Here is a 13,368-nt window from a genome sequence, read left to right as displayed (position 1 = left end):
TTTGCAGTTCTATACCTATGAAAGTTTGAAAGGACTGATGAAATCTAATGCTCAGCAAACTACCTCACAAACGGTTAGTTATTTTCCCACTAACCTCACTCTGTCTTCTTAAATTTGATCTTTTGGCACTCGTCTTCTTAAAATTAATGATAATTCGATGGGAACAGCCTCTCTGTAGTGACAGTGATGTTTAGGGCTATAATACATGCAATATAAATCACATAGATCACGGCGATCCTTCTATATCTGCAGTTAGTATGTGGAGGAGTAGCTGGATCTACTGCTGCTTTGTTTACCACTCCTTTTGATGTGGTAAAAACGAGATTGCAAACACAGATTCCAGGATCTCTGAGCCCATATAAAAGTGTAATTCAAGCGCTCTATGAAATTGGCAAGAAAGAAGGTCTGAAAGGCCTCTATAGGTATGCTTTGTTCTGGCATTTGCTTGTCTCTGAGTATCTAACATTTCATCAGTCTTCTGCAAATATTCTTGTCAAGGAGGTTCGTTTCTTAATCTTTCTGTAGTTTGTTGACTTTATTGTCCCGTCTGTATGATACTAGGGGCCTGACTCCAAGACTGATAATGTACATGTCTCAAGGTGCAATCTTCTTTTCCTCTTATGAATTTTTGAAGAGAATCTTTTCTCTTGAGGCGCCTCAACATGGGAAGACTCCAACACCAATCAGATGAGAAACTCAAAAGATGATTCAACAATACAATTGCAATTCTCTTCCCAATCAGTATTAGCAGCATCTTCATCATCATCATTGACCACCACGTTATCGGAATTGTGCTCATAATATTTACCAAAATATGAAGAACTTGACATGGATAAGTGGTGCTAGGGGAAGAAAACTGCCTCTTTAGATGACTGGGGATGGTCGCTCCAATGGTGTTCCATGCATTGTAAAGGAACTTGATGCAGCAGCAGAAACCTACGAATTGGGATTTGCTATAGATTCTTTTAACCAAAGAAAAGTCATTTTTGAAAGTAAACAACCGTGAATCCTTGTACGTTGATGTCATCATAATTATCCAGGTAAAATACCTGTAAGCTTGGGCTATTCTGTATCCCTTCAAGTGAAAAAGTAAATAAACAGGTATCATTTTTTTTTAATTATTTCCTCTTTTGTAATGATGCCCTATTGCACATTATTGAGTAGCCATGTCAATACTCTTGAGTACTTTAATCTCAAGGCCAACTTTATACACTGTTCTTTTTATTGAGGTGGTCACAAGCATCCAAGTGTTCACATTTTTCTCTTGAGAGAGGGAGATAAAGGCTTTATTTCAACTCATAAAAGAGGCATCGGGTAGAGAGAACTGAAAAAAATGTATTAGTTCCCCATCGATTGGAGAGGGGAAAAGTGCCAGCGTCGAAAGGAGTGGATTGTGAGATCCCATATTGGTTAGAGAAGGAAACGAAACATTTTTTATAAGAGTATGAAAACTTCTCCCTATCAGACGTATTTTAAAAATTTTGAGGGGAAGTTTAGAAGGGAAAACCCAAAGTGAGCCTGAGATGTTATAATGTCAGTATCACCCGCTAAAGCCTTGAAAGCCTTGAAGCAATTTTATCTCACGTCAGTATCACCCGCTAAAGCCTTGAAAGCCTTGAAGCAATTTCTTAGGTAGGCTTCAGCGTAGACTGCTAACCTTTAGAAAAATGTTACCAATTTGTCCACTTTCTGAATCTTTCAAATGAAAAGAAAATGGCCCATTTTCTTCAAGCTTATTCCATGAGGATTATGATCTTTACTTTTGCACAGAGCCAACAGCCAAACCATCAAAATATCAACTATGTTTACTAAATGCCCAGCTCCATGTAGTACTTTCCCATGGAATGTTTCTTTTTCCCCAAAGAAAAGTGAAGGAATACAATAACAAGCCATACAAAAACATAGATTGAGGCCAACAAGACAATCTTTCACCAAAGATTAATAGAACCTGCTCGTTATTCGTTGCGAAAACTAGAGAAGAACTCGAACAGTAGATTCAAGACAAAACTTCTTAAAATATATATTTCTACAGATATTAACTCACTCTACCTCTTAACAATATAATGTACAAAAAGTCCAATGTGAAGGACTTGTTATCAATTGGCTACTCATCTCCCTACCATCTTACAATATGGACAGTTAACTTACAAGTTATTCAGAAGGATCTGGTTTTTGAAGAATAACAAATAAATGGGTCCTGCACATGACGTGAGCTCCCCAATTAGCATCTTCCCAAGTCTCTTCTACAAGTCATTTCAGCTTCTCGAAGCAAGCTCTTGCTCCGCTATACGAAAGAACTCAAATGCCCCGACTCCGAGAGCCTGCACGGTTGCTGATTCCCTTGTACAATTTCTTCCTTTTGAGCTTTATCAGGCAGCTTCCTAACTCTAGTCAGGTGACCTCTCTAAAGTCGATGTGGAATCATCTGAAGAAGCCATAATATCTGCACTGATCCAATGGCCTTTATACTACACTTTAGCAATAGGAGAAAATGGAGGATGGAACAAATAGGATGGCGGTGTTTCTTTCGACATTCTTGTTTCTCTTTTCTTCTCCTCCATCGTGACTGTGTCGATCAAGAATTTTACTTCCTCCTCAAGAAGCACTTTTAAGGAATTAGAATGTTGCATTTCTTTTGTTTCTTCCTCCATTTGGACAGCATTACAGGCTTCAGTCGCGTGTAAAATAGCAACACAAATGGAGAATGCTTGCAATGTTGATAATCGTGCATGAAAATAGACATTGTATTGTCCATCTTTTACAACATTCATGGTCAATGCCGGAGTGGCATCCTTCACTCCCTGTACCCACATAAAAAGGCAAGCATTACTACAAGAAAAATGTCTTTTACTTCATTGACTGAAAACTAACACAATGCATCATAATAATTTAGATAGAACTGAAATACAGCATCTGAAAAAAGTTAAATCTGCAACAGGAAATCTCTGCTAAACCAAGAAAATCGATACATACAATGCCCAGCTAAACCATTTATTGCAATTTGACATTTTCCATTGAATGTACATGTAAAAGGCATCTGAAAGATGGTTAAGCGCCTCAAGCTTTTATTCTATGATTGTAATCAAAATCTTGATATGAAACAACAATCGAGCATTATGACTGCCAATGGAACCAATAGAAAGCTTACCTGAAGAAAAAGCTCAAAAGTCTGTTTCCCCTTTTGCGCTTGGTTTTCGGCACAGTGGCTACTGGGGGTGCCCAAAACCAGTAGAGGACAACCCATGTCCCAACCACCACAATCACAAGAACCTCCTAACCTCCATCGATCGAGTAATGTAGAAGGGCCGTGGCTTTCAACAGTTGGCAAACCATGGTTTCCAATGGGGAGTACTACCTTCAGAGTTTCTTGAATTGTGTGATGGGGAGTTTCGTCTTTCCTTTGTTCAATCTTAGAGACGCTTTGTATGGCCGAGTTCAATTTACTGCTTGTTTTATCACCTCTTTTATACTTCAAGCTCTCCCTTTTGCTAAATGGGATTTGCATAATAATAGATGCGGATTCCAGGTCTGGATGTAAATCTGCTGAATCCCAAGGACAAGAATCTATAGAATCATTATCACAATTTTCAGAAGCATGTTTCTTATGAAGTTTTTGTTTTTCTAGAGGAGTCCCATCATTAACACTGAAAGCTTCCCCTACTACGCCTGAATTAGAACTTATAGGAGGTTTAACAGCATCTTGGATAGAGTTGCAACTCTCTTGAGATGCAGGACTCTGTCTAGCACGTGCAGTATCATACAGAACGAATTCTGTGATCATCGAGTTGTCAAAACCACCATCTCTAAGTTCAGAGGATAGATAACATGAAACTTGCATCTGACCCACCATTAAGGCGTGTTTGCAGCTGTGATTCAATCCAAAACTACTTGCATTACTCTTTTTTTTATGATCTTGGGTATGAAATGTGTATTCCCATTTAAAAGCATTGCCCGTCTTCCACGTCTTGGCCACGTAGACATCTTCAGGGGAGCTCTGAGAGAACTCAAAAAACGGCATCCCATGTTTTTTTTCCAACTTGAGAGAGCCGTGTAGATGTACAGGTGAAGATGCAACAACATCATGATGACTATCATTACTCGGAAAATGAGAATCACAATCTGAGTTCATTGCTGCATTTGTGAAATCTTGCAACAAAGATTTTCTGTATGTCTTGTTTTTCTGCATGTCCATTGACTTAACAGCTTTATCTCCACCTGCTTCGATTGCATCACCGAAATGACTCCCGAAAGATTTAGATTTCATAAATGGATCCAACATTTTCCTGAATGGACTTATGTGAGCCTTTGGGGTGTGTCTAAACCGTAGATCACTTCGAAGCTGGTTTTTAGGCGTTTCTATCTTAGCAGAGAGCGAGTTCGGCAATGCATGTACCTTGTCTCTCTTGAAAAGTTTCTTGCCATTGTGAAGGGGCCCGATGCCTGTAACATTTTCAAGATGATTGCTCGAGTCTTTCAATACAGTTTCACTGATCTCAGAACCCAAGTAGATATCAATGAAGCTATCTGATGAACGTGGGCATATGCGAGCCTTATTAACTGATGATTGATTCAGTTTTGTGTCCAAAGATTCCTCATCTGAACTACACAAAGAGTCAACAATACCAGCAACCCAAGAGGTGTAATTGTCACGTGAAATTTCTATTTTTCCTCTTTCCTCTTGAATGCCCATCCCTTCTATGCTACTTACATCTTCAGACCTCTCGTGCTTAGAACGCTGCTCGAGCACTTCATCATCTTCCAATTCAACTAGGCCAGGTGAATTGCTTTTATGAGAACTGTGATCACAGCCAACTCTAATCTCTGTAACATCATTCTTCACATTCAATTCAAATTCTATATGTTCATTGTCTTCCAGTTCAACTAGACTAGATGAATTGCTTTTTCGAAACCCGCGGTCGCCACAAAATCTAATCTCAGTAAAACCATCCTTTACATTCAACATAAAATCTTCATGGTTAAGTTTTGTTCTCGAGCTTCTTTTCTTAATGCTCGAATGCCGTGGAATAGATGGAAGAACAGTGTTGGGACTCAGATCCACAGTGCAAAGGCTGTCAAAGTCCAATTCTGGCTCTTGTCCCATTATGTGATCCACAGCTCTGCCAGAAGAAAGACACTAAGTTTTGAGCAAAATTCTAAGAAATTTACAGAATAATTCTAGCTACAAAAAAGAAAAGGGAAAAAATTGTAACTCAACATAGACTTAAGTTGTTGTCATCATTACAAACACTACAAAGACTTAAATTCATGTCCACCTGAATCTAGTACAAGACAGAAGTAAAACCAAAGCTCAGAAACCAGATCTTAATAAAAGCTCAAACTGAACAAAAAGAAGCAGAACAGAATCCTTGAACTTCCAAGAACAAGAAAAAGACTTGATTTCAGAAGCTGAGACCTTCTCTACAGCAATTTAATGCTTCAAAGCACAAACAAGCAACAGGTTTCAAAAGAAAAAAACAAAAAAAAGTTCAAAATGTGAGGTCAGGGAGCAAAAGTCATTTCTTCAAACACATTGCAAGATACATTGAAGAAACCCCAGAACAAGGAACAGAAGAATTCAATTGAAAATTTAAGCTTACCCCACCAGATCTTAGAAGAGTGAAGGCAGAGAAAACCCCAAAAAACAACAGGAAGAAACAATCATGTCGACCAATCTCTTCAGCTGAAAGCTTCAATAGAATCCATGGCAGAATGGGAAACCCCCAAATTAAGAGACGATGAAAACATACAACGATCAGAAGAGCTTGGGCAACGATCTTAATGCATAACGAGCACAAAGCATGCGTTTAGAGAGAGAGCGAGAGGGAAAATGAGAGAAATAAAATAAGAAAGTATTAATGGTAGAGACAAGATAACTGCAAAAGTCCTGTTCATGTCTACTTAAAGGACCCACTCATCATGCTTCCTTTCTCTTCTTCCTTATTTCTCATGCACTATTATTATTTTATTGAATTTTATTTTATTTTTAATAAATATTATCAATTCGGCTAATTATTTAATTTTCCAACAAGTTCAATTCATGATGTAACAATAATTTCACATATTAATGATATTCACGTAATAATAAATAAATAAGTATTTTTTTTTATAATTTAATATTTTAATTACATGAACAAATAATTCTCAATAAATTAGTAATAAGAAGTATTAATGGGGTGCATCAAATAATTCTAACCTAGTTCAATAAAGCTACTAGTATGTGCCATGGTCGAAAAAAGAAATTATACCTTTGGGGCACTCCCAAGGAAGTACCTTGATATGACATGTATGTTGAGGATTATTTTGGATTATTTAGTGAAAGATCATGGGTTTATAAGTGAGGAACACTATCTCTATTGGTACGAGGCATTTTGGAAAAGCTCAAAGCAAAGTCATGAGAGCATATGCTCAAAGTGAACAATATCATATAATTGTGGAGAGTCGTGATTTCTAACCATATATACCCATTGGTAATAGACTGGATTTCTGTGGGGGCAATATTGGAATTTCACGGATCATCAACTAGGATGGGAAGTGCTCTTATCAAAATAATCACTGCAGAGAAAAAAATAACATTATTATAAGGACTTTGGGAATGCAAATATTGAAGAGTGGAATCCACAATTAATAACTGTAAGTACATCATCCAATTACCATAAAGCCCCTTGGATCATTGAATTACCGAAAACACCTATGGTATAAAAATGTCAGATAAACACCATCATCATCAAAATTGTGGATCATATGGTAGTTAAAATTACCATAAAGCCCTTTATTTGACCATGGTAAATTACCAAAATACCCAAGGGATAAAACCAAGTTTTGGCTCTATTGAAGAAAATGACACTTCTTTTGGGAAAAAAAAAGAGAAAAAGAAAAAGAAAAATGGGAGGGATTCAAAAGCTGCAAAAAGAAGATGAAGGTTTCTATCAAAGAGAGAGAATCAAGAAATGGCAAATGGTCCAAAAGAAGAGTCAATAAAAGTTGGTCAAACAACTCTTATCTTCTTCCCTTCTTCTCTTCTTCTCTATCTTATTCTCCCAATTCTCATAAATTCCTTCTTTTTCTTCTCTTTTTCAAGTATGCCTAAGACTTTCCTTTTATGGATCCTTTTTTTTTTTTTTTTTNTTACCTTTACAATTTTGGTTTTGGACCTTCACCGATATACTATTGTTTGTGATTTTTAAAATAAGCTATGATAGATTAGATTAGCACAATTTGAGAGAGATATTAACAGCCATTGATGAGCAACTAAAGGAAGTTGGCCAATAAACAATAAAAGAGCACTAAGAGAGAATGATAGAGATAGCTATTACATGTTTGGGGCTTCCTTGGATAGATATAAGGCCATCTTAGCAGAGTAGGCTAAATATTTTAAAGGCTACTATTAAAGGAGCTAATAGGAAGCAGCTAATCCATGAATCTAGCAAGAAAAGCTAGGGCTGGCTAATGGTACCCCACTTTTCTTCAGGGATAAGTAACCTATAAGGATCATTTAGAAATCAAAATACCTCTTTGCAAAACCAATACCAGCTACTATGCAAGAAGATTGTATAAACATGGAATCTACGTAAAGTTGGGTTAGGTAATTGGTTATAACTGTAAACCTAGCTAATAGTTCACGACAGCTTGAGGCGACAGAGAAGAGGGTTGGAGAACTTAGATACATATGGCATCCTGTCTATCTGTACACTGCGATCGAACCTAAGTGTAAACAAAACATAAAACAAGGTCAGATGCCTTACTGTGCATTTTTAGCAGGTTCTGTGTTATCTTCCTTTCTAGACTTGTTTGATTTCGGGCTATCCAATACGGGCATGTATGCTTCACTCGTTTTCTTGAAGAGGTCCTCGGTGGCTTTTTCGGGTTCACGGGGACTGAGTAGACTCTTCTCCACATCTTCAAATTTGGCAGTTGCCCATGGTGCGGTGCCAACACTTTTTGTAGAATTAGTTGCCGCATCTATCGTCAGCATAGAGAGTTCATCCCTAGAGGCGTACCAAGAATGACCACAGGCAATGCACTCCAACTGGAATTGTAAAACCAGGGCCTGTTAGCACTATAAATTGATCTCCACAAGTATTTCCTAGCTATTACATTTTTTAAACCAAACTGCAAAAAGCACAACTTATAAGAGAACAAAATATTTTTCAGACCAAATTGCAAAAGAATAAAGAGAACAAAATACACTGTATAGATTTTATAAACTATATTAAAAATATCTATATATATGTATATATAGAGATATATCATCAACAGCAACAGTAAAGAGCATAGCTCACCGACTAAGACATCTATACCTCCTATTGAAAATTCAATATCTACTCCATATTTGTGGAACTCAAAAAAGAAAGAAATAAATGAAAGGAAAGGAAAGAAGCAAACAAACAATAACAATTAGGTCTTAGTAGAAGCATAGTTGTCAAAGGCAACGTATGCAAAGATGTTGCCATAAGTCAGGTTGATTATGTCCAGTCTAAGGCAAAGCAAAGTTCTAGAAAGAAAGAGTGGGACCTTATATCGTTCTCCATGTCCTGTTTGGATGATTTCCCTTACACCCACTTTACATTCTGTGCATCTTGAACACCGCGCTTCTGTCATCTGTTTCATGTTACATAGTATTTATCATGTGCAAATCAAATGGTAACTGAAATGAGAAAGGAGAAAGAGGAAAAAAAAAGCTGACCTGCATACGCTCGGACTCATCAGGCTCTTTAGTTGCTGCCATCTCCTCAGCAGTCAATCCATCCTGTAATGAACAATCACCGTAACTTCTACATCCTTGCTTTGAAAATGTATGTGTGTCCATGCACACTTGAGAATAATAGAAAGAGTCATGCAGCTTTTCCCATACGCAAATGAGTACACAAGTTTCTAGAAAGTTAAGACCAAGGCAAACGAAATTTACCAAATCAAAAAACCGTAGTGAGAATAGTAGCTAATAATGATACACGTGAAAATGAGACGGAATGGATAGGGCATCCTGGTCTGTATAAAATTTTGAATTTGAAGGGCATAGCAATCCCATTTTTGAATTTGAACAGTAGATTCCAACTTATTTTTTAATTGTCATATTTTGATTACTTGTTCCTCTTGATTTTACTTTGATAATGTAATTCTAAAATAAAAATTGAACCACCCTCAAACAGACAATCTTTAAAAAAATGAGAAATCAAGCTTCCATTAAGAAAGATGAAAGAAAACACATAGAACAACAAAATAAAAATCAGTCTACAACAAAAAATAGCCTAAAAAGATCAAAAAAAAAAAAAACTACACACTAGGGATTCTCTCTTAACAAATGTTCCACGAGTTTGCAAGAGATGTTGCCTGCCACAAGGCTCCTCCCTAGTCCTTAAAAGGCAGGATGAAACCTTATGGCTAAGGTTTTCCTTTCTATTTAAAATAAATGGGTGTGCTTGGTTACATTAATGAAACTACAAAATAGTTTATAGGAGATTTTGCACCTTTTCCAAAAATAAACAAAACGGAAGTTACTTTAAGCTCATGATGCCTTCTGGTTTCAAGTGTGATCTTATTTATTTGAACTTGACAAAAACCATCACATCTGCCCAGAAAGTTCATAACGGAGAGAAATAGCACACGTTTAAACTTTAAACAACACAAATAATAATATAAATCATACAAAATCTAAAAAAAAAAAAAAAAAAANATAACGATTCCTAATTTGACCATCCATTTCTATGCTGATCATATTCAAATTCTATTCCGAAAAATCCATGAGGTAGACACAAGAAATAATAGCGACCTAGCTCGTTAATTAAGCTATAACTGATGTTACATGGCATGGGTTATACGAGCTGAAATGATTCTAGGTGTTGAAGTTAAAATTTACCTTGAGTTCATTGGGTGACATATTCAGGATTTTTGATGGCTCCAACTCTCCATTTAAGAGCCGTTGAGCTAGTAAACGATTATTCTGCAAAGAGAAAGAAATCATTAAGAATGCAGTAATTAATGTTAAAGATTATTACTGCACATGTGACTACGTTCTTGATGCAAAGAACATCCTGCTGTTGAACATTCCTATTCAGTGAATGCATTCAACAATGTTCGCATTCAGTAGGTTGTCTCTTCCTTTCAACTTGACCCTCAGCATATTTCTTTCTTATTGAGATGAATATAAAAGAAAGAAAACTCAGGTGTAACAAATTCCTTATAACAAAGGCTATCTAACGTTCGTACAGGAATTCATTGGCATGTGTTCATTTTTAAGGATTAAGAGATTTCTGTCAAGAATAAGCATCTGCCAACATTTAAGCCAGTACTATTACTAACAAGTTCTTCTTTTCTTTCCTTCATATGAAGCCACATAAAAAACTAGAGAGCTTTCTAACCTTGAGATTGAATACCAGTTGCCGCATTTTTTGGTTATACTTCTGAAAATCAGCAGAAAGGGCATCACTGGACACCTTCTCGAGAGCAGTTATGGCTGGAACTGCTGCATCCGGCCAGAGAAAAGACTTGCCGCTCTGCAAAACCAGAAAAAATATAGTCAATGTTTATTGATTACAAAGGTACGGAATAATGGTATAGCTAATCAACACATCTACCAGATTTTTGTACTCATACTTCATACCTTAGCACTGTTCTGTGCTACAATCGATGGTTCCGGATTCTTATTTTCATGGCTAACACCATTAGCAGCAGTTTGTCCCATATCATCTTCACGTGTTTTCTCAGGAGTATAACATACGTACTGAACCCCCTCCAAAAGTTTTTCCAACCATTTATCACGATGAGTTTCACCTGTTAGAACGTCAAATATTTCTAATATGGAGTAGTACTCAGATCGATTAGTTGTACAGCTTCCTGGTGTTTCAGCTTTTAAGCTGTGATCGTATCTGGTTGCCTCTGATTCATCTCTTGTAATATCAAGAGGAGATATATTTTTTCTTTTAAAACTTCTTTTAGTCTTCAACTGATCTTCCTGGTCAACTGGGGCATCTTCAGGCTCAATATCAGGAAGATCTCCCAACCGTGACATGGTCTTCTTAACAAGTTCATCAATTTCCTCCTGCTTAGAGTCTTCATAGTCCTTATCAGTTAGCTTCCAAAGTTTTTTTTCAACTGTGTCGTACACTTTTCGAACAATAAAACCAGGATGTTGCTTCCGAACTGGAAGTTGCTTATGCAATGGAACAAAATGCACAACGCATTTATGCATTACAGATTCTGCAGGAACCTGATCACGGTGGAAACTATAAAACAGCTCTCGAGTATCATGTGATTGCCAACTTCCACCACCCTTTCTTTCAGCTTCCTCGGGACGATAAAACCACTGCCCAGTGACCATCATGCCATCTTTGTTCTGAGTAATATCCTATCAATAGGACCAAGTTCCATTGTTCAGGGACAAGAGAGTGGCTAACTTCCTCTGCAGATTACAGGTATGTGCATACATATAAAAACAAGAACTGCCATATAAGAACAGGCTCAAAATATCAAGTTGAAAAAGGAAACCATGTAGTGAGAACTCAGTGTCCTACAAGCTTCAAGTTCCCTCTAGATAGAAGGATAGGGTTTAGAATACGCCCCCAAAAGAATCCAAATCTTATCAGGTAAATGTTTCATACTCATTCTTCATGGTCTAACGGGAATGAATAGGATAGGCTACCAAAAAAGTGGCTAGCAGTTTAGAATAAGTCCAAAAATCACCACTGCATATCCAAGTTGCCCCTTTGACTATGGAACCAATATATAGTGACCAGTCATGAGCATCTCCTTTATATGTTAATCAGCCATACATAAGGAAAATGCATCCCAACTAAATTCACGAGAAAAGGGTTAAACAGTTTTAAAAAATGAAATTATACTTTTCCAACACAAGGAGTGACCAATTGAATGAATAATGTATCAACAGTTCAAATAGAAAACGTCCAGCCATTGAATTGAGCCACAATTACATAAATGCTCCCCTCTAAGAGATGATGACAGCAAATTAGACCATTAAGGTCAACTTCATTGTCTGTAACCTTTTGAATTTGTTTTGTGAACACATGATTGGGATAGACATCTTCATACAAAGATGGGGAGGCACTCCTTCAAGAAGTTCAGCAAAAATGTAAAGGAGCTCATTGCATTCATTACATCCATTAAACACACACATACACACACACACACACATTCTAATCCACTTCTCCCAACTCAAAGAGCCAATACATGAAAATGTGAACATTAACCTCAATTTTTGAACACCCTGAAACTGCCAAAAGAAACGCCAATTTGTTCAAATAAAAGCATTGTATATCATTTATCAACGTGCAGCAGAAAAGCTTCACATCACAAAATTCCAGGACATAGCAAAAGATTAGATTTCAAAAATTCNTCAGAAAAGCTTCACATCACAAAATTCCAGGACATAGCGAAAGATTAGATTTCAAAAATTCAGATGAAAAAATTAAGCATGTTACCTTGATAATTGCCACATAAGGTTTTTGATCCTTGTCCTCAGGAACCAGAAGTACCGGATCCTCCTATCAACAATCAGAAGGAAATTCATAAGAACAATCAGTGATCACGAAGTTCATGTTCACACGAGAACAAGTATAACGAGATGCAACTCGTCCCATGGACTCATCCTTTTAAACGTTTTATGTCCTGGACGTGTTCAAAACTACGAAGTATGCTTAAGATACCATAAAAAATGCACATGATACTATTACTTGAGATAACAAATTCAGAACATGATGCCAGCATATTAGGGATATACCAAGCCCTAGCTACTGCCAACTACAAGAATCCACTTTTCACGGCTTCAGTCTCACATTTTTTTTCAAGCCCATACAACTGTCGATACTAAGTGGATTAACAAACACTGAAAAAAAAAATGCGAAAACTAAGTAGAATTCTAAAAAAATATAGCAACACTAAAAACCAAACAACCAATAACACAAAGTAACTCACGAGATCATATCTGTTCCCATCATATTCAAACGCATTGTAATGGCTCTTCCTTCCCCTCCCTTTCCCAGAAACCCTAACAGCATCCCCAACCGGCTTCGCGTCCTCTTGCGACTGATCGTCCTCATTTTCATCATCTGCCTGCTGTTTATAAGCTTCCACCTCCTTCTCTCCCTTGTTTCTACTCCTTCTACTCCTGCGATTTCTCTCTTCCCCTTCCTCCTCCAGCTCCTCCTCCTCTTCCTCTATGAACTTCATCTTCTTCCTCTTCCTCCGAATTGGCAAGTTGTCGTCTGAATTAGAGAATTGCTGCTTCGTTGCCGGCACTTCATCTTCCTCATCGCTAGTAGAAACCTGCGCAAATCTTCGGTTCCCCATCGTGAAAATGGGCGAGAAATTCCAATCAATGGCCGATGTTCAGTCTTCGAATCTCTCTGTGTGACTGAA

The 13,368-nt window shown here is 37.2% G+C and overlaps 3 protein-coding genes across 7 annotated transcripts in view; 1 reads left to right on the top strand and 2 right to left on the bottom strand.

The window, feature by feature from the left end:
* The window catches only part of LOC111795498, a 7,610-nt gene extending 6,454 nt beyond the window's left edge, over positions 1–1,156 (top strand). For all 4 annotated transcript variants that reach the window (XM_023677961.1, XM_023677959.1, XM_023677960.1 and 1 more), the window contains one exon: positions 562–1,156. In XM_023677961.1, the coding sequence (XP_023533729.1) occupies positions 562–691 (130 nt within the window). In that variant the 3' untranslated portion in view covers positions 692–1,156. The remainder of the gene's footprint in view (positions 1–561) is intronic.
* An 816-nt stretch (positions 1,157–1,972) lies between these two features.
* Positions 1,973–5,847, bottom strand: LOC111796145. 2 transcript variants are annotated; one of them, XM_023678856.1, is made up of 3 exons: positions 5,598–5,847; positions 3,149–5,117; positions 1,973–2,801 (listed from the first exon to the last, which is right to left on the bottom strand). In XM_023678856.1, exons 2-3 carry the CDS (start codon positions 5,099–5,101, stop codon positions 2,469–2,471), a joined length of 2,286 nt encoding a protein of 761 aa, XP_023534624.1. In that variant the 5' UTR covers positions 5,102–5,117; positions 5,598–5,847; the 3' UTR covers positions 1,973–2,468. The 2 variants fall into 2 exon arrangements, with proteins under 2 accessions (XP_023534624.1, XP_023534625.1); XM_023678857.1 differs by having other exon boundaries at positions 5,603–5,847.
* A 1,684-nt stretch (positions 5,848–7,531) lies between these two features.
* Positions 7,532–13,368, bottom strand: part of LOC111795499 — an 18,364-nt gene continuing 12,527 nt past the window's right edge. Inside the window, exons 2-9 of the mRNA XM_023677962.1 lie at positions 12,925–13,351; positions 12,432–12,494; positions 10,598–11,341; positions 10,356–10,490; positions 9,854–9,937; positions 8,684–8,746; positions 8,512–8,598; positions 7,532–8,026 (exon numbers count right to left, since the gene is read on the bottom strand). Coding sequence (XP_023533730.1) covers positions 7,739–8,026; positions 8,512–8,598; positions 8,684–8,746; positions 9,854–9,937; positions 10,356–10,490; positions 10,598–11,341; positions 12,432–12,494; positions 12,925–13,299 — 1,839 coding nt within the window. The 5' untranslated portion in view covers positions 13,300–13,351 and the 3' untranslated portion in view covers positions 7,532–7,738. The remainder of the gene's footprint in view (positions 8,027–8,511; positions 8,599–8,683; positions 8,747–9,853; positions 9,938–10,355; positions 10,491–10,597; positions 11,342–12,431; positions 12,495–12,924; positions 13,352–13,368) is intronic.

Source organism: Cucurbita pepo, chromosome LG05, assembly GCF_002806865.2.
Source record: "Cucurbita pepo subsp. pepo cultivar mu-cu-16 chromosome LG05, ASM280686v2, whole genome shotgun sequence".
NCBI lineage: Eukaryota > Viridiplantae > Streptophyta > Magnoliopsida > Cucurbitales > Cucurbitaceae > Cucurbita > Cucurbita pepo.
The sequence above is the reverse complement of the archived record's forward strand: the minus strand, read 5'-3'. Positions and strand labels throughout refer to the sequence as shown.